The 25,812-nt window shown below is 39.6% G+C and overlaps 2 protein-coding genes across 2 annotated transcripts in view; both read left to right on the top strand.

Annotated features, from left to right (window-relative positions):
- The first annotated feature begins 1,695 nt into the window (after window positions 1-1,695).
- Window positions 1,696-25,812, top strand: part of Itga1 (integrin subunit alpha 1) — a 139,790-nt gene continuing 115,673 nt past the window's right edge. The window contains exon 1 of the mRNA XM_048368185.1: window positions 1,696-2,219. Within this exon, the coding sequence (XP_048224142.1) occupies window positions 2,159-2,219 (61 nt within the window). The 5' untranslated portion in view covers window positions 1,696-2,158. The remainder of the gene's footprint in view (window positions 2,220-25,812) is intronic.
- Window positions 18,790-20,655, top strand: Pelo (pelota mRNA surveillance and ribosome rescue factor). Its single transcript, XM_048368186.1, has 2 exons — window positions 18,790-19,755; window positions 20,046-20,655. The coding sequence occupies exons 1-2, from the start codon at window positions 19,030-19,032 to the stop codon at window positions 20,475-20,477; spliced, it is 1,158 nt and encodes a 385-aa protein (XP_048224143.1). The 5' UTR covers window positions 18,790-19,029; the 3' UTR covers window positions 20,478-20,655.

Here is a 25,812-nt window from a genome sequence, read left to right as displayed (position 1 = left end):
TTTCAATGAGACATTTTATAATCATTTTCTTCTAGTGAGATGCATATTAGTGTACTGGAATACCACATATATGCAAGAAAAATGACTGTGAGATATTGTTGGGAAATTACATATTGTGATTTTTAAATACCCAAGCACTATTCAACAATTATTTTTTGACAAGATACACAGGATCATAGTGAGAAACAGAAGACATATATGGAAAGAGAAGATATACAGAGAAAAATCTCCCTTTGGAAAATATGAGAAAATTGAAGTCAAGTAAGGGGGCCCGAGTATTGTTTAAAGAGACTGAACTGTGATCCAATACAGGATTGTTTTTCTAGAGTTTTGGATTTTGTTTTTTGTTTGTTCTGAGTAATTTTGAAGTTTGGGTTAAAAGAATACATTATTAAAGCTAAAAGCAGGGGCAAATAAGATTTTTAATAAAATTACAAAGTAATAAATCAGTCATAATATAGAAAAAGAATTACTTGCTATGGGTAAAGGTACTGATGTTAGATGGCCTTGAACTTTTCAGTTCTGCTTACTATATTTTTATTTATTTTTTATTTTGAGATTTTGAGTTCCTCTATGTTGTCTAGACAGCTTTCTCCCCACAACCTCCAGAGTGCTGCGATTATAGATATTACCCACCACTCTTGGCTTGTTCACCCTATTTTTTTAAACCTTCATTAAACTTTAGTATTTGTTTCCCATCTTTTAGTTGTACACGCCTCTATTTGCAATATATTCAGCTCTTCCTGTGGGCTTGCTTCTCGCTTTCTTCCGTTCTGGGCAGTGAGGCCACCTTTGGGTGGCACTCTTGTCCTGCTTAGTCCTTCTTTTGTTAGAGATACTCAATTATTTGCTGAACTGAACTTAGTGAACTCAGTTGCACACAAATTCGCTCATCCATTCCGTTCTCTTTTGTGAAATTCTCAGGTTGTGTCACTAAGGCACCATGGCTTTAAAAATAGCCAATAGCTGTGGAAGCCAATGTGTGAAAGAGATTCAGCTAAAGGAGATTGTTAGCTCACCATTAAGGGAAGCAAACTCCTAAGCAAGCCCTCTGCCCTCTGCACCTGGGCCCTCCCAGAGAGGAGTGCTAAGAAAAGGACTTCCAAGCAGACTTACTCATAAACGTTTGTAGCAAAAATAAAATAAAATAAAATAAAACAGTATCCTGGGCTCTTCTAAGATTCACTTCTCAGTGTACAAACATCCTAACCTAGCTTAAACAAAATAGCCCACACACATTCCATTTCTAAGGGAACTGCTTCCCTACCCTCCTCCCCCCTCTTCCTCTTCTCCCCTCCTTTTCTTTAGCCCTCCACAGCTTGTTTCTCTTTTCCCCCTTAATCTTCCCAAAGAAAATCGTATCTGCAACCATCCTTAACCAGAACTCTTTTTAAAGTAAACCCTTCATAAATGGAAAGGAAAGCCCCTAGTAGGACGCGTCGGATCGTGAGGATCCCCCTCCCACCCTCTCCTCCTTCCTCCCTTGAGGACCACAAGATTTGATGAAGTTCGAGTGTCCACGGGCCAAGGAAGAGGTGTATCAAGTCACTTCCATAGCCGGTCTTTCTCCCTCGGTCCTGGGCAGGGCAGTTTGACCTGGGGAAAGCAGCCTCCCTTTAAGGGCTAAAGAGTTGCAGCATTTTGAATGTGCCCTTCCCACCCAGATCCTGGAGAAGGGGTGTGAAGGCGGAGCCACGGGGACGGCGACTCCCAGTGAAGGTCCAGCGCTTGCCTGCCTTCCTAGCACCTTAGGGATTTGGCACGGAGAGCGAGATCACCCTCTCAATGAAAGGCAGATGTCCCTTTAAGGTTTGCTTCGCAGCCCGTGGACTTTAGCCTAAACACGGACCTAAGAAGTTGGCTTTATTTGTCCATATCTCGGACAGAGCCTGGGAGACTGCCAGGTTCAGACCAAGAGCGCGAAGGGGCGGGCGATGTGGCAATCCGTCTGGGATGTGAAAACCTAGCAGCATTCGACTGAAACGCAGGAGTCGCTCCTCGGTGTCGCCTGGGGCTCGGCCGGCTGGGGACAAGCGCCAGGACTGGCAGGGACAGTCCTAGTGGCCTAGAGCGCACAGCGTCCGCGGGGTGCTGCCAGGTCCCTTCCAGTCCCGTCCTGCCCGCGGATCCAGCGCGTCCCGGACCCGACGCTCCAGCCATGGCCCCCACGCACCGGGCCAGCCCAGGGGTCGCTGTCGCCTGCTGCTGGCTCTTCACGGGTGAGCGCTTTGGCTGATCACTGAGCATCTCCTGCGCGGGGATCGGGGCTTAGGAGACAGGAGGAAGGTGCCCAGCGCCATGGGCCAGAGAGGAGGAGAAAGGGAGGCGCCTATCCACTTTGGGCACTCCAGGTAGACTGGCCAGGGAGCCCGCAAGAAGTTTATGCGTTTTAGAATTGAGTTACTTCTGGTGTCCTCCAACCCCCTCCAGCCCACTAGTAACTGAGCAAAGCGGCACCGCAAACTTTTTAACTAGAGTTGACTGGAGACTGTACAATGGATATGAGGAATCTGCTGAATAGCTCTGTCCCTTTGGGCTGGCTGGGGGTGGCTAGAGGGCGTCTGATTTGTATACAAGGATTCTAGCCTCAGGTTGTCCAGGCATGGAAGTTGTATTTTCTGGTTGCCTAGTGTTTGGGATTTTTTTGGTTGTTGTTTTGTTTTTTCCTGTTACAGAACAAGGAAGAGAGGGGTGCAAATGTCTTTGTTGTGTCAAAATGCTGTCTCTGGGTTAGAAGCCGAAAGGAACAACATTTTGAATTAGAGAAAGGAATTGCCAGTCTGGACTCTGAATATTTCATAAAAACAATTACTTAAATGCAAAATATAGTATTGTTGTGTACAAATATGTATTTTTTATTAATGGGACTTTGAGAACCACAGTAGAAAGGCAAAGTTATGTCCAATTTAGAGGATTAAATCAGAGCACTGGCTAAGGTTGTATGTCTTTAGTATGACACATGGTAGAAGGGAAAGTTGAAACGGTGACAAGAAGAGTGAGTGAAAGTGGTAAAGCATGTAAGTATTGACAAATCCCAAATTTGACTTCATTGGTGGTTGGATTTAATGTATTGTTGTCATCCAATTATTTGGTGCTTTTTTTTTTTTTTTTTTTTTTTTGGCCAGTCCTGGGCCTTGGACTCAGGGCCTGAGCACTGTCCCTGGCTTCTTTTTGCTCAAAGCTAGCACTCTGCCACTTGAGCCACAGCGCCGCTTTTGGCCGTTTTCTGTATATGTGGTGCTGGGGAATCGAACCTAGGGCCTCGTGTATCCGAGGCAGGCACTCTTGCCACTAGGCTATATCCCCAGCCCCTATTTGGTGCTTTTAATGTTGACATGTACTAGTTATTTTAGTTTAGCTCTGCTTCAGGGAGTCAAGCATTGGTAAGTTTTTGTGAAGATATCTTAGAAATATATGATTAATGAGAAGAATTGGGTTTTATCCATATAGGGAGGTGGTATTAACAGAGTTAATAAAGAGCTTCTGCCTTATCATGCCAACATTCTTCACTTCTCAGGAAGTGTGCAGTCCAAACAGTAGAGATTTCAGAAGAGCAGAGAGTGGCTTAATTGACCAGTGACTGCCATTGGCTTTTACACATATGTGACCTAGGATTCTTTTCCAACCCAAATTGTTGTTCTTGTTTTGTTGTGCAAAATATGAAATAGTTTACTAATGACTCAAGTACTTTGTTTTTGTTTTTAAGTTTTACCAAACAAGCAGTCTTTTTTTTTTTTTTTTTTTTTTTGCCAGTCCTGGGCCTTGGACTCAGGGCCTGAGCACTGGCCCTGGCTTCTTTTTGCTCAAGGCTAGCACTCTGCCACTTGAGCCACAGCGCCACTTCTGGCCGTTTTCTGTATATGTGGTGCTGGGGAATCGAACCCAGGGCCTCATGTATACGAGGCAAGCTCTCTCGCCACTAGGCCATATCCCCAGCCCAAAACAAGCAGTCTTTATAGTAGAAAAGGTTCCTTGAGGTTTTCATAATCTCTAAAAAAGAAAAGAATGACATATTAACAATAACAAAAAGAAAAAAAGAGAGAAAAAGGAGGAACAAGTCACAATTTCATATATACATTGATGTAATGAGCCTATCTAAATCCCAGATGTGAAATGAAGAAAAACAATCCACAGATTTTTCTAAGCTATGATGTTTACTTACAATATTAATATGCATATAATTCAATCCTGAAATGTTGAATATAAAAAATCTTTTTGACAGAATGGGCACATTTCTCATATGATAATTTTTATGTCCATATTACAACACAACATTAAGGCTCTGAGATATGACATCATTTGTTTTCTGGTTGGTCCATCTTGTCAAATTTCCATTGGCTCTTCTTGATCAGTTGCTTCTATTTAGAAATCTCTTACTGACTCATAGAATCCATGGTTAATCTAAAGTCTTATCAACATATCCATCTATGCTTCTACTACTACTAAGGACTTATTTCCACTCTGAGTGCAACCTCTAATCCACTCTGTCCTGTCAATTGAATTGAATCTGAGGAGTTTTATTTGTTTTTTGTTGTTGTTGTGGTGGTGGTTATTGTTTTGTGTTTTGCTTCCTCCATGCCACTGGTAGGCTTTAACTTAGAGTCTTGAGCTCTAATTTCTTATTTTCCCTCATAACTTTTTTTCCCCCTCACAACTTGTGTTCTACCACTTGGGTTATATCTCTAGTCCTGATTTTCAGCTGGTTAATTGGAAATACAGTCTTTCAGACTTTTCTGCCTACGTTGGCTTCAAACTATGATCCTCAGGTATCAGACTCTTGAGTAGCTGGAATTATGGGTACTTGGCTCTGAAACTGAATTTTGTGTTAAAAAGTATTTGGTTATTCTTTTGCTGCCTCTAAAATAAAATCCAGTCTCAATTTACCTCACTTAATCCACCTTACTACTCTTTTATCCATTTTCTATTGCTAGAGTTACAGAATGTCATATGTTCACTGGTTTAGAACATAGACTTACTATTTTACAGTTCTTCAGTTCCTAAATTTTATTGGCCTAAAAACAAGGAGCTGTCAGGACATTTCTTCTGGAGGCTGTAGGAGAGAATGGAGACACTGCTGCATTCCTTGATGCATGTTCAATTTCTTCATCTTCAAAGCCATCTAGGTTCATATCTTCAAATTTTCCTGCTGGCACTGATTCATCCTCACATTTCCTTCTCCATCTCTGACACTTGTGTCTTCTTAAAGATCTCTCCTTTTACACTGGGCTGCACTTTCAATGACTTTAATTTAAGCATAACTCCCAAGTCCCTTTTGCCATCTTAGGTAACATGCTGACAGTTTTCAGGCAACATAGCAAAGACATCTGTGGGCACCCACTGCTTTTCTTTCCATGAAAACTTTCTTAAAGACAAAATCCTCTTTATTTATATCCACATTGTTTTACTTCCTTCACAATTGTCTGTTCATCTTGATGTTGTGGATATGATCTTGTTGTTTTATGAATGTAGAAGAGAACTCCACCCTTCCTTCCCACTACCCCATGCCATCTAAATAAATTCCAGCCTTCAAAGTAGCACTTAAATCAGAGTAACAAACCAACACTGTTCCAAAAAGTTTCCCACTGCATTTAGAAGTTCTTGCATTAGCTTGTTCCAACATCTATTAAATAATTTGTCAAGAAAGATGCTCTCATTTCCAAATAAAGTCTTCATTGTTATTTTATGGAAGTCCAAGTCCAGCATAAACTAGTAGCACATACAAAAGATCTAACTAAAGCAGGCTTCCCAAAGACAGAATTCACAATGTTCTTAGGGGAAACAAGAAAAGGTCAAATTAGCATCTAGGTAAAGCCACAGTGGGGAGATAGGCCATGGTTACTCCAAAGCCTGAAAAAGTTAACTGTGAGTATGAGCTACACAGTGGGGTGCAGTGCAAATGGGCAGAGCAGTGGACTGGTCACATGTAGAAGAATGGAGTTAGTGACTAAACTGAAACACACCAAGGAAGGAGAGGAAAATTGATTCCCCTCTTTCCCTCTACTATAATACCTTGGCCAGAACTCCCATCCACAATATTCATATGGTAGGATTCAGCCTTCCAGAGAACAAAGATCAAGACAGTAAGAAACATTGACACAGCTTAATGCTGTACCTTACAACATGCAAGGAACTTAACATACACAGTATTTGTTTGTTTTTGCTTGTTTATTTGAACCAGTACTGGAACTTAAACTCAGTGTCTAGGAATTGTCCTTTAGCATTTTCACTCAAGGCTGGTACTCTACCACTTGAGCTACAGCTCCACTGCTGGCTTTGTGGTGGTTAATTAGATATAAAGTCTCACAGGGGGAGGAGGGAGGGGGGAATGAGGGACAGGTAACAAACAGTACAAGAAATGTATCCAATGCCTAATGTATGAAATTGTAACCTCTCTGTAATTCAGTTTGATAATAAAAATATATATTAAAAAAAAAAGAGTCTCACAGTCTCCTGACTAGGCTGGATTCAGACAGTGACCTTCAGATCTCAGCTTCCTGACTAAATAAGATTGCAAGCAGGAGCCATGAGCACCTGGCTTACAATTTCATTGTAAGCTAAGAAAGTGTAAAAGGTTGCAACTATCATCTGTATTTTGGAAATGAAGAACAAAAGAGTAGGGGTAAACCATTTTTCCAAAGTTGTACTATGATAAATTTACCAGAATTCAGACTTTTGATTCATATTTCATGCTCTGAAATATTCCTACAAGTAAATACATCCTTCTCTCTTTTATACCACTGCATTGTAATCAAAATACATTGTCCCAGACTTCAATAAGGTTCTAATTAATATTATACACTGGATTGTTATTTCCATGATTTGAGGGTGTATAAGGAAAATAGATGCTGACTCATCAAAATTTAAGTATAACTGAAATGAGACAGCTATGGTCTTGTCAAAGGAAGTCTCAGATGTGGACATACAGAGAATTCTAGCACAGCAAGTTTTATTTGGAGCAAACACAAATGCAAAGCACTAATACACCCTTAAAGGAAATTGAGTGAAGGCAACTTAACCAAGCAGTCAAATGCCCTAGGTTGTAGGCATTTTTTTATGGGTAGGGATTAAATATTGTGGTAACTATAAAATTCAGGAACTTTTGAGAAATAGAGGCACATTTCAGGAACAGAGGAATATGGAGGGGTTTACTTAATGTGTCTTTGAAACCACAGGTATTAGATATGGAAAGGTCTCTGGTTAACCCTCAAAGAAGGGAAATTTCTTGTTGGAGAACTGTTGGCCACTATACCAAGAAGTAGATTCAACTGTAGTCAACCATAACTCCCAGATAATGGTGAACAGGATGTTTGTCAAAATGTAACCAGATAGGATATTACACCTGTCCTCTGGCTCCTTTGTTTTATTGTTCCTTTTACTCTCTAGCTTCCTGTATCTATTAATGTCTCTGGCTATTAACAATATGAATCTATACTTAGCCCGTAATTGAGTTATAGGTATTTCCTCTGTAGAAACATCACCATGTGCTCACAAATGATGTTCTTCTGAGACTTTCACAGGTAGGATCTTCTATTTGGAATGATGTCCATTGAGGAAGAAGGCATTTACCCCAAATGAAAAAATAATTTCCAAGAGCAATCTATATTATTAGGGAATATTAATAATAGTAAAACTTAGTTTTTTAGTCATCATCATGTTTGTACAAAGCAACAATGAACTAATGGGATTTATTTTTTGTTCTTTGTTTACAAGATAGAAAATGAGAATAGCAATGGAATATTCTTGCAAACTTGTTTACCTACTTTTTCTTCTGTGTTATTATGATGCTAATTGATAGTCTTCATTATCATCTTGACTGGATTAAGAAATTACTGAGAAATTAATAAAGCACACTTCTGTATGAGTCTGCAAGAGTTTTCTTTTTTTTAAATTTTTATTATCAAACTGAATTGCAGAGAGGTTACAGTTTCATACATTAGGCATTGGATACATTTCTTGTACTGTTGTTACCTCGTCCCTCATTCCCCCTCCCCCCTCCCCCTTTCCTTCCCCCCCATGAGTTGTTCAGTTCATTTACACCAAACAGTTTTGCAAGTATTGCTTTTGTAGTTGTTTGTCTTTTTTTACCCTGTGTCTCTCGATTTTGGTATTCCCTTTCAATTTCCTAGTTCTAATACCAGTATACACGGTTTCCAATATACTCAGATAAGATATAGACATAGTGTAGGTACAAGCACAGGAAGGTGATACAAGAAGATCATCAATAATAGAAGCTGCAGTTACACATGGCACGTTGAAAGTAGTTACAACTGTGATATAACAATCGTTCCATAACATGGAGTTCATTTCACTTAGCATCATCTTATGTGTTCATACGGGCATAGCTCTTGTGATCCTCTGCTGTGACTAGCCTAAACCTGTGCTAATTATTCCCTATGAGGGAAACCATAAAGTCCATGTTTTTTTGGGTCTGGCTCACTTCACTTAGTATAATTTTTTCCAAGTCCTTCCATTTCCTTACAAATGGGGCAATGTGATTCTTTCTGATAGAGGCATAAAATTCCATTGTGTATATGTACCACATTTTCCTGATCCATTCGTCTACTGAGGGGCATCTGGGTTGGTTCCATATTCTAGCTATGACAAATTGTGCTGCAATGAACATTGTTGTGCTGGTGGCTTTATTGTGATTTTGTTTGTGGTGTTTTGGATAGATACCCAAAAGTTGGGCTGCTGGGTTATTGGGGAGTTCTATGTTTAGCCTTCTGAGGAATCTCCATACCACTTGCCAGAGTGGCTGAACCAGTTTACGTTCCCACCAGCAATGAAGTAGGGTTCCCTTTTGGCCACATCCCCTCCAACAATTGTTATTGTTAGTTTTCTTGATATAGGACATTCTTACTGGGGTGAGATGGAATCTCAATGTTGTTTAGATTTGCATTTCTTTTATAGCCAGTGATGTAGAGCACTTTTTCATATGTCTCTTGGCCATTCTCATTTCCTCATCAGAGAAGTCCCTTTAATAAGGGGGCTATTGGTTCTTTGCGGTTTTGTTTTGGAGGAAGGTAATATTTTTAGTTCTGCATATATTTTAGATATGAAGCCTTTGTCTGTTGAATGGCCGGTAAAGATCTTCTCTCAATCTGTGGGCTTTCTGTGTATCTTGTGAGCTATGTCCTTTGCCCTGCAGAAGCTCTGCAGTTTGATTCTGCAAGAGTTTTCTAGAGGAAAATTTACATCACTAGGGTCATGGATTCAAAATTACTGAAAGTTGGTGGAACTTCCTGCATAGTTGTAGGAAGCAGGTCACGGGACATATGTTGGAGGCTAACTAGTAACTCTATCATATTGGAGGATTTATTATGTGTCATTTTAATCAAACATTGTCAAAAACAGTGGTATTTTTAAAAATCAAAAGAAATTTAAAAAATGAAAATTTTTCATCCCCCTGTGTCCATTATGAATCTCAGATGATTTGGAGAAGCTCTCAGTAAGTTCTGAGTTATCACTCTGTTGTGTTTCAATCTTGGTGTGCTACACTGTTTCTCATGCCATTTCTTTTAAAATGGTTGTCTTAAAAACAAGGTAAAAGTCATGGTAGTCTTACCGAGTTAAAAATGGTACATGATGTGCTTAAGTGATAAATCGAAAGATTTATATTTGCTGAAAGGCAGGATTTGGGGCTGCATTATGAGGAGGAAAAATGAAACAAGCATCCATAGTGCTTGAAATAAAGATCTTAAAATAAGATCTAGATATTAGTAAGAATTATTAAAATTTACAATAGTAAGGTAGGTTTGTGAGTGTGTGTGTGTATGTGTTTGCTTTTTTTTTGGTGGTACTTGTCTTTGAACTGAGAGCCTTGCACTCACTCAGCTTGTTTGCTTGACTACTTCAATGGTATTCTACTACTTGAGCCATGCTTCCAGCTGTACTTTTTGCTGGTTATTTTGGAGATGGAGTTTCATGGACTTTTTTGCTTAGACTGTCTTTGAAACATGATCCTACAAGGCTCAGCCTCCTGAATGATCAGAGCTACAGGTATGAGCCACTGGCACCTGGTGACAATAGTTTGTAAGAATAATGTAGTCTAATCCATATGGCTTCAAGTTATAGATGTTCAGACCTATTGTACATATGATAAAGGCAGAAATTTTAGGATACTTTAATGTCTCTTACACATTCCTGTGTTTTCTTCAACAGTGGACCATTATAACCACAGATACCAAGGGTCTACTAAATTTTGCCCTGGCCCCTTCTTGTATTTATCTGCTTCCTGGCTGCCATGATGTAAACTGCTCTGCTCCACCATTCCCTTTTCACCATGATAAACTAAAAATTACTATACTGTGAACTGGAACAAACAGTTCCTCCCTTGATTTCATTCTGCCAGTCATGTTGTCAACCAAATCAAATAATACACCAATCTAGCTATTTTGATGTGTAAGCTCTTGAGTCACAGCTTATCACTGTTGATCTTACTTCCTCTGGTTGATGTACCTCTGTTTTTACTAACCTTTGGGCCATAAAATGCCCAATGAAATTTAGAACATCCTCAATTTTTATAGTTTTGCTTAAGTATTTTAATAAATTAGCTCATGTTTAAAATATTTTCTGCAAATAAAGGTCCAAATACTATTCTTTACCTATACTGCTCTTCTCTCATATGAAATATAAATGGTATACTTGAATGCATGTTAAAAAACTGAAATGAAAGGTCTTTTGGAGTCACAGTGCTAAAGCGAGAATAGATAGTCTATTCAGGATAGCCTGTGACTGGAAAATTGTATATGGTCTCAAAGAAAGTACAGAAAAATATCAAGATATGGAAATGGGTGGAATATATTTCTGTCCACAAGAGTTTGGAAGTTCTCTCAGACCCTCTATTATGTCAACTCTGCTGAGAGTTGCCTCCAGGACTTTACATAAGCAATTATTCCCACTGCCACTGATCCCTAAGTCCCTAAATAAATGTGATTCTCCTAAGATCCCTTGGATCAGACAGTACCCACTTCTCTAGGGACGTGGGGGTCACTATTGCTTTTGCTGTATGTTACAACATAACACATGATATCTTATTCTTTAATATTTGGAAGAGGCAAGTTTTTTTTTATTTTTCTGAACTAATCATGAATAGACTACAAACTTGGAAAACAATTAAAATCTCAGACTAGTCCCTTTACTTATAATTCCTCATCCATCATGTTTATTTGTAATTAAGTGGAAGATACCATAAATTGAGAAGAACATATGCTTCGTGTCAGTTGTATGAGATATGCTCTCATAAATGCAAATATTTAAATCTAACTAGAACAGCTAATTGACCCCAAAATGTAAATGGTTAAGATTTTTTCATATTTTATTACACAACTTATTTTTGTATATATACTATATGTTTTATTATCTTTAAGTAGTTGTATAAGAAGTTGCCATTCTAACAAAATATGAAATTTTAATACACAATATGTAATTTTAATGCAAATTAAAAATTCTTCAAAATCATCTTACTGGCTACACTTTTAATTTACCTCATATTGATGTGTGAAAACACATGTATACTGATCAGCCTTTGAAAATACTTGTTATAATACTTTAAACAAAAACATGATCTTACATTGAGTGGGGACACTTAGAAATAGAAACATACAATTTTCTGTTGATAGGATTTTGTCTTTTACTAGAAAATTTTGTATTGTTTTGTGACAATTGCAAGTATGCATTTTCATTCAAAGGAAGTGTAGATAATAATTACAAGAAGTTCCCTTAAAAAAACTTCTCCCTTTTCCCTTTTCCCCTTTGACCTACATTAGCTGAACAATCTTTGCAGTCACCCATGTAGCTGTGTTTGGCGTAGTCCCACTGGACATTTTCAGACTGAGGTTTGCACATTTATTTTCTCTAAAGAAACAGCTTCACTTAGATATTCACAATCAGAGGTCTAGCTGCATATACCTTCTGTAAAGATTGTTTCCAAACCATGTACATTAACAAAATATTTTAACACCTTCCCTTCCCAAGAATTAATTAAAACCACCATTTCCTCATTCAAGAATGGATATCTCAAAAACTGAGATAGGTTTGGAGAAACTTCCCTTAAGGTAATATTATTCTAAGTTTTTAGAAACATTATGAAATTGAATATTATTTCCTAAGTTTGGGGAGCCACTAATCATAAGCTTAAAACTCTGAAATAAATAAGAACCGGAATGACTCCTTTCTCAAGATTACATACTACCTGTGATCAGTTCTAGGCATAGAAAGACAAATAGAAGGTCATTCACATCCTCTCGTGGCCCATGATCTGGGAGAGTCAAGAGAAATAAAAGGAGCAGTATGTGAAGGGGTTCCCAAAATACTTTTTTGAAAAGATTGAAACAAAAAACCTTAAATTCGGGCTGGGGATATAGCCTAGTGGCAAGAGTGCCTGCCTTGGATACACGAGGCCCTAGGTTCGATTCCCCAGCACCACATATACAGAAAACGGCCAGAAGCGGCGCTGTGGCTCAAGTGGCAGAGTGCTAGCCTTGAGCGGGAAGAAGCCAGGGACAGTGCTCAGGCCCTGAGTCCAAGGCCCAGGACTGGCCAAAAAAAAAAAAAACCTTAAATTTGCATTACAAAAAATAAGCCTTGCAATCACACAAAATATCCACCAGAAAAATAGCACAGCTGTTTCCACCTCCTCCTCTTTTCTAAGCATCACTGCACTAATGACAAGGCATGCAAACAAGATTTTCATCATCCAGGACTCCATACCCTCTTACCATGGACACACAAAAAGGCACTGGCCCTGGCGTAGAATTATAGCAGGAAGGACAGTTGTCTAACTCCCCAGTGAGTTCCATGAGCCATTTCATACAGTTGGAATTGACCTAAATTTTGTGAAGGGCATACTAAAACCAGTAAATGTTCCCAGTAGACTATCTGCCAGTCAATTCTACCAAAATACCAGTGATCATATTATAGTCAATTCTCACCACTCTCCTTATCACATCCAAATTCCAGCCTTCAAGCCAGGTATTCTTTTTTTTCTTTTTTTTCAAATTTTTATTATCAAACTGATGTACAGAGAGGTTACAGTTTCATACTTTAGGCACTGGATACATTTCTTGTACTGTTTGTTACCTTTTCCCTCATACCCCCCTCCCCCCTCCCCCTTACCCTTTCTCCCCTGAGGTGTTCAGTTCACTTACACCAAACAGTTTTTCAAGCCAGGTATTCTTAAGAGATTTGCCATAGTATTTTGATTGTCTTGTGAGTCATATAATTTACAGAGTATCATAATCTCATTATACTACCTGAACAATTGTCTGTCGAGAGGACAAAACAAAGAAATCTATCATATAGAGTGGAGAGTTGAGATGATAAGGGATGTATCTAATGTCAACGTAATACAACTTAAAATGACTGCAAGACAAGTCTGCTGATTCTTGCTGTACAGGCATTAAACTTGAAATCAGCCATTGACTACAACAATTGACTGAGAAAAAAGTCAAATTCAAAACAGAGCATACAAAATTGGAAAAAGCAGGTTAGAGTGTGAACACAAATGTTTCACTCACACACGCACACATACACACATGCATATTCTTCTAATTCTCAGTACAAGACATTTTCACACAGACTGCTTACTATCATAAGTTCTAATAAATGAAGAGTAAGAACTACAATTCTCTTGACTTCTGATTTCCAAGTGCATCCCAAGCAACACATTAAAATTTTTGAAGGTAACAATACTGATTTCCCCCCTTCAGGAGAGAGCAATATAAGTAAGACACTATATGAAACACATGTGTGAAGTTAGATATAAAGATTTTTCTTTTGGACACCCATGAATACCTATAAAATTCTACTTTAAAGTGATGGAACTAAGCTATAGTGTTTTTCTTGAGATTTTGCTTATTTGGGAAGGAATAACAAATAAATGCATCTATAACTATAGCAGTTTTTAAAGTACAATCATTTAAATGAACTGCAGTCGCTAATAGTATCAGTGTCCTAAGAAGTTTCTGTAACAATGTTAATGTAGCTGCCACATTTTAGGCCTACAGAAGTAGTGGACCATAGGGGGATACAAGTATGAATTCATTCAAAGTTCAGTAGGAAGTACAAGATATGTATTCCAATTGATATGATGCATGGTTTCAAGTAAACATAGTATTTAAGCTGGCCCTCATGGAAATAACGAAGTGACATGTAAAATGGGGTGACCTGTATACATTGAGGCAACAAAGCAAAAATTTCTTAGGATATATGGGAGACAAAAGTCACTGTCAAGGTGGACTATGGGTGCCAAGAAGTCATCAATTGGAAATAAAAATTTTGAGGCCAGAAAATTGAGGCTTAGATGTCAGAGTTTTCTTTAAATTAATTTGGAATTCAAAATAAAGTGCAATGACTAGTAGAGAAATACTAGGCCATAAAATGCAGGAGTAAATACCTGATTTTTTTAACAATAAGCTCAAGTCATTAAAAGTAAGTTTTAAACCATTGAAATTCAGATCAAACAGTAATCTTGTGAAAAATGTTATATGTTCAGTCACTGATGTTTATTAATATTTAAAAAAATATTCCAAAGAAATTTGCTTTATAACTAAAGAAAATAATCATGAGATCTGGAGGATTATAATTCCAGGCCAGCTAGGGCAGAAAAATGACTTAGGCTCCTTTTCTAAAATAACCAGAAAAAATATATGTAACAAACAAAAATGTATGGAATGAACAATCGGATTGGACAGATTTCAAATGTAGACACAAATGTGTATATTTTTTCTAAAGTAAAATCACTCTCAAAAATTATAATGAAGAAGAGTTGGAGAAGGAAAATGAATCAAAAGAAGAATTTAACAACTGTAACAGGTAATAAAAACAGGGTAGGTACAATATCCTTCAAATTTTAGGTTCACTTCCCAAATATGAGTGTTTAGCTTGTAAAGGGGAGAGATAAGGGAAGTGGCAGCAGTGGTGAGCAGCACAGCGTGCATTTGTAAAGATGATTGCAAATATCATAGCAGAGTGGTAATGGAGAGGTCATGAAGTTAAACTTGCTGAATTCAAAAACTAGAGGATCTTGAAGCCATCTCTTCACAATTCATTTTCTTATTCTATTAAAATTAGGATAATAAATATGTACAGGAAAGGAAAAGAAAAGACATAGGATATTTGTTGAATAGAAACCTTTTATTAAGATGTTTATATGTACATAGATATTGAGCTACTGTGCTCCTCTGCTAGGACTATTGTAGATATATACTAGTTATTACCAATGGGAGAAACCATGGAATCCATGTTTCTTTGGGTCTGGCTCACTTCACTTAAAATGATTTTTTTCCCAAATCATTCCATTTCCTTATGAATGGGGCAATGTCGTTCTTTCTGATGGAAGCATTTGTTGATTCATTCATCTATTGATGGGCATCTGGGTTGTTTCCATATCTTAGCTATGGTAAATAATGCTGCAATGAACATGGTTGTGCTGGAAGCTTTAGTATGGCCTTGTTTGTGATAATTTGGGTAAATGCCCAGAAGTGGGTCATAAGGGAGCTCTATGCTTAGGTTTTGAGGAACCTCCACACTATTTCCTAGAGTGATTGAACAACTTTACACTCTTACTAACCATGTAATAGCGTGCCCTTTTGGCCACATCCCCATCAGCTGTACAACTGGGGGGGGGAAGGGTGAGAGGGAAGGAAAAATGGGAGAAAAATGAGGGAGGGAGTAACAAGTTTGACAAGAAATGTAGTCACTACCTTACATATGTAACTGTAACCCCTGTGTACATCACCTTGACAATAACATAAAACTAAAAGAGGGCTGGGGATATGGCCTAGTGGCAAGAGTGCCTGCCTCATATACATGAGGCCCTGGGTTCGATTCCCCAGCACCACATATACAGAAAATGGCCAGAAGTGGCACTGTGGCTCAAGTGGCAGAGTGCTAGCCTTGAGCAAAAAGAAGCCAGGGCCAGTGCTCAGGCCCTGAGTCCAAGCCCCAGGACTGGCAAAAAAAAAAAAAAAACCAACTAAAAGATATGTTAAGCGAAAAGCAAAACAAACAAAAAAAGGACTGTAGTATGTGCTACCACTGTGATCCTGTAGGTTTGTTTGTTTGTTTGTTTGTTTGTTTGTTTTGGAGAGGCATGCCACTTTCATGCTGTGGAAAGTGTGATTAGTCCATTCCCTAAGGAAGCTTTTCTGGGTTCTCTTGGAATTGGAAGAAGAAGAAAACTTGAGTTAAGCACTTTGGGAGGGCTCTCAGTGTGAAGGGAAGATGGCCATTAAGAGAAAAAGGGGAAATAAAGAAAGAAAGAGAAAGGGGTCAGGCTGGGGATATGGCCTAGTGGCAAGAGTGCCTGCCTCATATTCGATTCCCCAGCACCATATATGCAGAAAATGGCCAGAAGTGGCGTTGTGGCTCAAGTGGCAGAGTGCTAGCCTTGAGCAAAAAGAAGCCAGGGACAGTGCTCAGGCCCAGAGTCCAAGCCCCAGGACTGGCCAAAAAAAAGAGAAAGGGGTCAGGAGAGATAAGTAGAGATTCTAATTTGTACTACAATTGTCCCCTGACAATCTCTGGACAAGAAAACTAACATCCATACTACAGCAAGTAGGAAAGATAGTAAGATGTATTCAGGACTCCTCTGCTCTCCCTTGTATATTAATTCTTAAGACAAATGTTGGGCTTTTTTCTACTCTCTGGTCTATCTCTGTCTCTCTCTCTGTCGCTCTCTCTCTGTCTCTGTCTCTCTCTCTTTTAAAGAAGCAATCCTAGCCTGAGGCTGGTGGCTCATGTCTGCAATCCTATCGACTCCCAAGGATATGTTAAGATTGAGTTTTTCTTTTTTTTATTGTCAAAGTGTGATACAGAGGGGTTATAGATTCATATGAAAGGCAGTGAGTACATTTTTTGTTCTACTTGTTACCTTCTCCCTCATTTTCCCCCACCTACCTCCCCCTTCCCCTTTCTCCCCAAGAGTTGTGCAGTTGGTTTACACCAAATGGTTTTGTAAGTGTTGCTTTTTGAATGGTTTGTCTTTTTGTTCTTTGTCCCCCTTCCCCAGTTCTAATACCCTAGTATAAGCAGTATCCAGAGTACTCAGATATGATACAGTGGTAGTGGGAATACAGCCACAGGAAGTGGTACAAGAGAAACAAACTAAACAAACCAATCAAACAAACAAATAGACAAGGAAAAAGAGAGAGAGGAAAAAAAAGTATGAGTTCACATGGCATGTTGAAAATAATTACAACAGTGGTATACCCTTTGTTTCTGTAATGTGGAGTTCATTTCACTTGGCATCTTCTTATGTGTTCATATGGGTGTAGCTATTGGGGTATTTGGATCTTCTACCAAGACTAGCCTATTCATGTACTAGCTATTCCCTATGAGGGACACCATAGGGCTTATGTTTCTTTGGCCTCGGTCACTTCACTTAGTATGATTTTTTCCAGGTCCTTCCATTTCCTTACGAATGGAGCAGTGTGGTTCCTTCTGATGGAGGCATAGAGTTCTATTGTGTATATGTACCACATTTTCCTGGTCCACTCGTCTACTGAGGGGCATCATGAAGGCAATGCAGGCAGGAAACTCTTATTTCTAAATTAACCACCAAAAGTAATAAATGGAGAGGTGGCTCACATGGTAGAGTCCTAGTCTTGAGCAAAAAAGCTCAGGAACAGTGCCTAGGCCAAGTTCAAGTCTGAGGACCCAATACACACACACGCAATTCTATTTCTCCACCTCCATTCTTCCCCACACCCAAATCCCCACCATACACACAGCAATTTTTTAAATTAACATTTAATTTTAAGATTTTTCTTTTTTTTAAATTTTTTATTATAAAACTGATGTAAGATTTTTCTTTACAATTAACTTTGTAGCTATTTATTTGGGATTAGTCACAATTAGCAATTCAGTTTACCCCCACTTTGCACAGTCTATTTTTAGCCAGACTTTGGCAGTGAAGGTAAGGATGCTAAACCATGGCTACCCAGCCCCCACTCTAAGCATTTCAAAGGTTACAGAGTTGACTGACAACCTTAGGATCTGTCATTCTGGAGTAGGCGGGCCAAGCCTGTGAGCGGTCCACCCTGTGGCAAATTCCATACACAATTTCTTCAGTCTGGGCTCATGGCTCTAACATCTGGATTAATTGGATCCTGCATCTTGGGTCACTAAGCGCATGAACCGCTGGGTACGTTGATCAGAGACCTGACCTAAGTGACCAGGAATTCGTAGAAACTGCCTGTGGAAATACCAGCTCTAACAGCCTGCCACGTCTGAGTGCAGATAAGGAATGAGCAAAGCCATGCATTGGCTGGACTTTGAGGGGTCAGGTCTGCACTTGTGAGAACACTTTTCCATTTTATGTGTGTTCTGAAATTGGATGGATTTCCACAGAAGGGAAGGAGCATTTATTGCGTGTGCATATATATTTAAAATGCATATACATTATTTACAAATTCTAAGTTATAAATTATGAATCTCTGTGTGTGTGTGCGTGTGAGCTCACATACTCGACTCCCTCAGTTCTACACACACCGGAAAGAAGGGAAAACTCAGGAAAGTCCAAGTTCAGCATTAAAGTAAAGCACTTTACTACCTGAAGCTGCTAACTGAAGCTTCAGGGAACTGACAAAATAAGGGCTTGGTCTGTCCTCCCTCAGTGCGCACGCGGGCGCGTAGTTCCCGCCTCCCCGCGGGGGGAGGGAGGGGGGAACGTAAGGCGTAAGCGTGCAGGGAGGGGGCGGGGGAGGGAGGAGCGGTAAGTGCGCAGGCGTGTTCGTTGCGTCAGCCGCTCTGGATGCCGGAACCGCGAGTCTCAAGGCCTCCGCGTTGACCCCGGGGTTTCTAGCCTCAGGTCGGCGCGCCACGCGGGTAAACTGAGGAAAGAAGGGCTGGCGTAAGTGCGCTGCGCGGCTGCATGAGTCAGAACTAGAGCATTTCCTTCCTGCCGCTCGGCCGGTACCCCTAGGACTCGGGACCCGGGACCCGCCCCCTTCCCGGCGGCCTGGCCTCCCCTGCTCCCTCTTCCTTTTTGGGGACCCCTCCTTTCCCCTCCCTAGCCCCCGGAGAGCCATGAAGCTCGTGAGGAAGGACATCGAGAAGGACTACGCGGGCCAGGTGACGCTGGTGCCCGAGGAGCCCGAGGACATGTGGCACGCTTACAACCTGGTGCAGGTGGGCGACAGCCTGCGGGCCTCCACCATCCGCAAGGTGCAGACCGAGTCGTCCACGGGCAGCGTGGGCAGCAACCGAGTGCGCACGACCCTCACCCTTTGCGTGGAGGCCATCGACTTTGACTCCCAAGCCTGCCAGCTGCGGGTCAAAGGGACCAATATCCAGGAGAACGAGTACGTCAAGATGGGAGCTTACCACACCATCGAGCTGGAACCCAACCGCCAGTTCACCCTGGCCAAGAAACAGTGGGACAGTGTGGTGCTGGAGCGCATTGAGCAGGCCTGTGACCCGGCCTGGAGCGCCGACGTGGCCGCCGTGGTCATGCAGGAAGGCCTCGCCCACGTCTGCTTAGTCACGCCCAGCATGACCCTCACTCGGGCCAAGGTAGAGGTGAACATCCCCAGAAAACGGAAAGGCAACTGCTCCCAGCACGACCGGGCCCTGGAGAGGTTCTATGAACAAGTGGTCCAGGCCATCCAGCGCCACATAAACTTCGATGTGGTGAAGTGCATCCTGGTGGCAAGCCCCGGATTTGTTCGCGAGCAGTTCTGTGACTACATGTTTCAGCAAGCAGTGAAGACTGACAACAAAGTGCTCCTGGAAAACCGATCCAAATTTCTTCAGGTAAAAAAAAAGCTTACTGGTAATTAGGAATGAGCCCAGAGGTATTAGTAGAAATGACTCTAAAAGTTTTAGATCTGAGGGAACTGAAAGAGGAAAAAGTCTTTACTTACCTAGACCTGTAAATGAGATAATGAAATAGAGACCTGGTCTGTTTCTACCACATTTATGTAGTGAACTTAGCTGCAGTTGTTAAACATGTAAAGACTTCTTTATGCTTTTGGAGTTATCCTTGTGGGCTGATGAATGAATGGTCTCAGAGATTATTTTGTTTCTTATAATTGTGATTCTAGGTCCATGCCTCCTCTGGACACAAGTACTCCCTGAAAGAGGCCCTTTGTGACCCTTCTGTAGCTAGCCGACTTTCAGATACTAAAGCTGCTGGGGAAGTCAAAGCCTTGGATGACTTCTATAAAATGTTACAGCATGAACCCGACCGGGCTTTCTATGGACTCAAGCAGGTGGAGAAGGCCAATGAAGCTTTGGCAATTGACACATTACTCATCAGTGATGAGCTCTTCAGGCACCAGGATGTAGCCACGCGGAGCCGGTATGTGAGGCTGGTGGACAGTGTGAAAGAGAACGCAGGCACAGTTAGGATATTCTCCAGTCTTCATGTATCTGGGGAACAGCTCAGCCAGTTGACTGGAGTAGCTGCCATTCTCCGATTTCCTGTCCCTGATCTTTCTGACCAAGAGGATGATTCCAGTTCTGAAGAGGATTAATGATGGAAACAATTGAGACATCCTGTCTCAGTCCATGGTTTCTCAGCATCCCTTGATAGGAAGCTACAAGAGTGCCACTTTCTGACTCATACTAGGATCTCTTATGTATTTGATCACACTAGCTATTTTATGGTTTCAAGAAGTGTTCAGACTAAACAATAAAACAAAAGAATAATTTTCATGTACTACTATTTATTAACTAGGATAATTTTTACATATCTAGTGAGAATACTTTCATATTGCTAGGGGTAGATCATGACTCCATATGACATACTTTTTCTTTTAAGTTTACATTGTATTTTGATTCTGCATGGTTTTCTTCAATATATTTGAAGACTTCTTTTCTCTCCACCTGCTTCCATTTCTTCTTTTTTTTAAGGTTTAACTATTATTTCCTATTTTAAATAGTAGCCAAATAATTTGTAAACTCAAAGATAGATTTAAGATGGAGATAGTAATAATGTTTTTCTTAAGTTTTTTTAACAAAGTTAATAATAGACTCTGGGTGCTTTTTTATTGCTTTAATTAATACTTGCCGTTGAGAACTACCTAATCAGGTATTTTCAGATGATAGAGTTTTATCTACTCAAACTTCTCAAGATAATCATAAGTTCTTTAAGGCCTCTGTTCTTTGTGACGAGTAGAGAACTGTTGGTCCCAGGGCTTAAACTCAGGGCTTGGATGCTGTCCCTGAGCTTTTTTACTCAAGGCTAGCACTCTGCCACTTGAACCACAGCTCTACTTCTGGATTTTGTGTGATAAATTTGAGATAAGAGTCTAGGCAGTGTTTCTCCTGAAACATTTCTACATTTTGTTTATTTTTGCCTTGTCAAAGTTATATTTAATGCTTTGTTATGTTTATGTGTGGCCATCTGCTTTTATTTTCTTAATGGATTGTTTTAGGTACAGAACCAGCATAATCTGAAAGTTTGAGTAATCCTATTGTTAGTACATGGCAGTTGTACTCCAACACTCCTTAGTGGAGTCAGAATTTCCTGCAAATTATTCTTTCCCTGAAGTATATTTGGAGTGCATTTCTAACAGAGAACTTTGGAAATGAAATTGGGTTTTGATCTTGACATAAAAGTTAGGACAGGTCATAGAGTGATAATTCATCTTGTAAAGTCCTGGTTCAGTGATGCCTACCTCAAGTAAACTTGGGCTCGTGTTTGCAGGGTCTGTGGTGTTTACTCTGGGTGTAAAAGGTTTGGGATTATTTTTTATAAACTTCCTAACTTGCTTACCCCTCTTCATCTGATGATGGGAAGTGATTGTTCCATATATTTTAAAACCCTTTTTCAAGTGTATTAGCCTCCTAATCTAAAAGTAATCTAGATTATCATTTCATTATTATTCCATGAATGTTTTAAAATGTTAGAATTTATGTGGTGTGTGTGTGTGTGTGTGTGTGTGTGTGTGTGTGTGTGTGTGTGCTGTGATGTGTATCGGTTTTGGGGCTTGAAGTCAAGGCCTGAGAACTGTCCCAAAATTTTTTTGCTCAATCGTAGCACTCTACCACTTGAACCACAGCTCTATTTCTGGCTTTGCGGGAGTAATTTATTGAAGACAAGACTGTTACAGATTTTCCTGCCTGCTCTGGTGTGGAACCATGATCCTCAGATCTCAGCCTCCTGAATAGCTAGGATTATAGGCAAAAGCCAGCGATATTTTGTTAGATGATTTTAGTAAGAATGTAAAAAGGAAATTACAACCTAATTAATAATCATAATCTGAGAATTTAAAGAATCTTGAATCTATAACTGTCATAATGTTTGACATTCTGAATCAGATTCTACTTGGTCCACCATCTCCAGGTGATTGCTCTGCATAATAAAATTGGAAAAAGCTTCTAGCAGAGCTCAGAAATTTCTGCCCTGAGTCACCAGCTATAGAGAAAATAGATTTATAGTTTTAAGGTCTTTCAAGAGTTGAGTGTTGTTGGCTGTACTCAACTATAAGAAAAAGTCTTTCCTAGTTTAAAAAACAATTTGGATTATTACCAAAAGTAAATTTATTCAGTATCAAAGGGAGAAGTATAAAAAAAATGTGAATAAAGGGCTGGGAATATGGCCTAGTGGCAAGAGTGCTTGCTTCATATACATGAAGCCCTGGGTTCGATTCCCCAGCACCACATATATAGAAAACGGCCAGAAGTGGCGCTGTGGCTCAAGTGTCAGAGTGCTAGCCTTCAGCAAAGAGAAGCCAGGGACAGTGCTCAGGCCCGGAGTCCAAGGCCCAGGACTGGCACACACACACAAAGTGAATAAAATGAAAAGCACAGTTAACTTGTGCAGACACGTGTGTGTGTATGTGCGTGCGCACCAGTCCTGGGGCTTGAACTTGAGCTTTTATGCTCAAGGCTAGTGCACAGCTCCTTGGGCCACAGCTACATTTCTAGCTTTTTGGTGGTCATTTGGAGATAAAGAGTCTCATAGACTTTCCTGCCAAGGCTGGCTTTGAACCATGATCCTCAGATATCAGCCACCTGAGTTTTAGCTAGGATTACATGTGAGTGCTGTGCTTGGCCTTGAAATAACTTCTATCTTATCTAAATGAACTGATGGGAATCAAGCTATTCTAGTTTCAGCTGCTATCGATTAATAGCAATTAATGAACATTTGACAAAATACAATGACAACTAATGTTCAACCAATGAAATTTCCCATCATACTCTTGGGGTAAGTAAAGATTTACTTTTTCCCCACTTAGTCTCCATAAAACTCAAGCATGCAGATTGTTTCAGGTTGTTGTGGATATATATTTATCCAATTACATTTCACTATTCCTAATCTCCACTTAATATTTAAATGGAACAGGAAAATCACAACTTACATGTTAGCTTGGGCAACTCAGTGGCCCTGGCTGAAATTGAAAAAAGCCAAGAATAAAAGTCTGTAATACATTATCTGCAATTAGCTAGCAAAAAAGCCAGTCTTGAAGCATGTCTCAAATGATCATTTGTGTGTCAGCTATGTACAAAACAGCTAACTAAGCGCTTGAGGCCCTGAGGTCAAGCCCCAGTACCAGCACAACACACACACCCATACACACACACACACACACACGTGAATGTCTATAAATGTGGGCACCTAAGGTTGGGACAGTAGAGTAGAAGGTACCAGGCCAGTCTGGGCTCCACAGAGATTCTATGTTTCAGAGGGGAAAAGATTCAGGTAAGGTGTATAGAACTCTCAATAGCTGGGCTTTGGCACCTCAGGTCACTAATCCTAGCTACTGAGCATCCTTAGGTCTGTAGATTGTGGTTTAAAGCCAACCAGGACACGAAAGTCCATGAGACTCTTATCTCCAAGTAACCACTAGAAAACCAGAAGTGGAGCTCTGGCCCAAAGTGACAGAGTGCTAATCTTGAGCAAAAAAGCTCAGGGACAGCATCCAGGCCCTGAATTCAAGACACATGACAGACAAAACAAAACAAACAAACAAAAAACTTTAAAAAACAGTTTTTCATACTAACGTCGTTCTAATTAAGTTTATACATTCTATATTTAGTATGTCAGAAAGGAGGTATTCAACATTAATATATTATGTGTATTATTGATTGTTTGGAAAAGTTTATTGTAGAAATGAATGCCAAGACAAATTTTAAATGTTAGCTACAAAGAAATTAACTACAAGTATAATGTTGAGTATTGAGCATACCTTTTTTAGAAAAGATTCAAAAGTCCATTGGGTGCTGGTGGCTCACGCCTGTAATCCTAACTGTTACTCATGAGGCTGAAATCTGAGGATCGCAATTCGAAGCCAGCTTCCATGTCCCTGTTCCCCTCTCCATTCTTCTCAGAAAAGTTCCCATGAGGCACTTATCTCCAATTAACCACTCAAAAACTAGAAGCGGGGCTGTGGCTCAAAGAGGTAGAACACTGGCCTTAAGCAAAACAGCTCAAGGATAGTGTCCCGGCTCTGAGTTCAAGCTGCCCAATTGACAAAAAAAAAAAAAAAAAAAAAGATTCAAGTCATTTTTGCAACTAATTATTAGAAAATAAGACCTAAAATAATAGGCTTGGGAACAAATAAGGAGAACAGTCCATTAAGTTCCTTAGTATAGTCATCAGGTAGCAGGTAAATTTCACTTAGAAACAAGAATATGTCTAAGGGCAATAGGGTGATAAATTTAAGTATGAAACACCATGGGAAAAAATGAGCAAGAGATATTAAAGCAAACTAAACTTCATTGTTTTTCTTTATTTAATAATATTCTTTTTAAGGGAATGTTCTGTATAGATTCCCAAATATATACTTCGCAAGATAATTTATTTATCTTCTAGAATTTAATTTCCTGGGATTGGAGATGTGATTCATAGTCAATGAGTGAGAGTGTTAGTCTCAAACCAAAAAAAATTAATTTATGTATTTCAGTAGCATTTTAATACAGTCTGTTGTGATATATAAACACTGGGAAGGAAATAAGAATATTATTAATTTTAATACACACCTTTATGTGTAAGACTTTATCTAAAAATGTGAGGCTTATATTTTGTGTATTTTTAATAAATTTTTTAATTTTATAATTGGTATTGATACAGGGAAGTACTATATTTCCTGGGGCTAGTTAGTAAAGATTATAACATGATATATAAATTTGGAGATCCCTTTTTATTATCCCTTAAAATTGAATTAAAATCTCTTTAGGATGTCAGTTCCATGAAAATGCCTGTTTGTTTTTGTTTTATGTTAAGACTTAAGGACTTAGAGCTAATTTTGATTTAGGTGGCATATTCAGTTCTAAACAGTCAATACTGAGGCAGGGACAGCATCTCCCAGGCAAAAAACGTAAGGGAAAAATGTCTCAGCAGCCTAGGTGCCTGGCTGTACCCAATGTTGATACCACCGCTTGCTTTCACTCTGAAAATGGACACCATATAAAAGTAATTGTGTTTAAGGGCTAGGTCCTGTTGGAAGGGATTCAACATGTATCACTTGTCCAAAGGCATATGGCTAGTTCAAGTGATAGTGCCTGTCAAGCAACTCCATTAGAAAACAGAAGAATGCCACTTCTATCCCTCAAGTTTCTGTTTGCAATAGGTCAAACCTATGCCTAGAAATAAAAATGATTTCATAACCTATTTGTAATATTAATCAGCCAAGGTTTAATCAATTTTAATGTCTTTGTGTACCACTATTATTTAGTTATATGAGAAAGCAGAAACTCAATCCTGTGACATTAAGAACATAATTGGGTCTTAGAAAGTATAGAAAAGGCACTAGAAATAATCATATCTACTTAGGAGGCTGGGAGCTAAGGATCAAGGTTTAGAGCCACTTGAGGTGCAACTCAAGTGTTAGAATGAAAAAGCTTAGCAAGAGACCCTGAGTT

The sequence above is a fragment of the Perognathus longimembris genome, chromosome 19 (assembly GCF_023159225.1).
Source record: "Perognathus longimembris pacificus isolate PPM17 chromosome 19, ASM2315922v1, whole genome shotgun sequence".
NCBI classification, from domain to species: Eukaryota; Metazoa; Chordata; class Mammalia; order Rodentia; family Heteromyidae; genus Perognathus; species Perognathus longimembris.
This window is presented reverse-complemented; position numbering and strand designations above follow the sequence as displayed.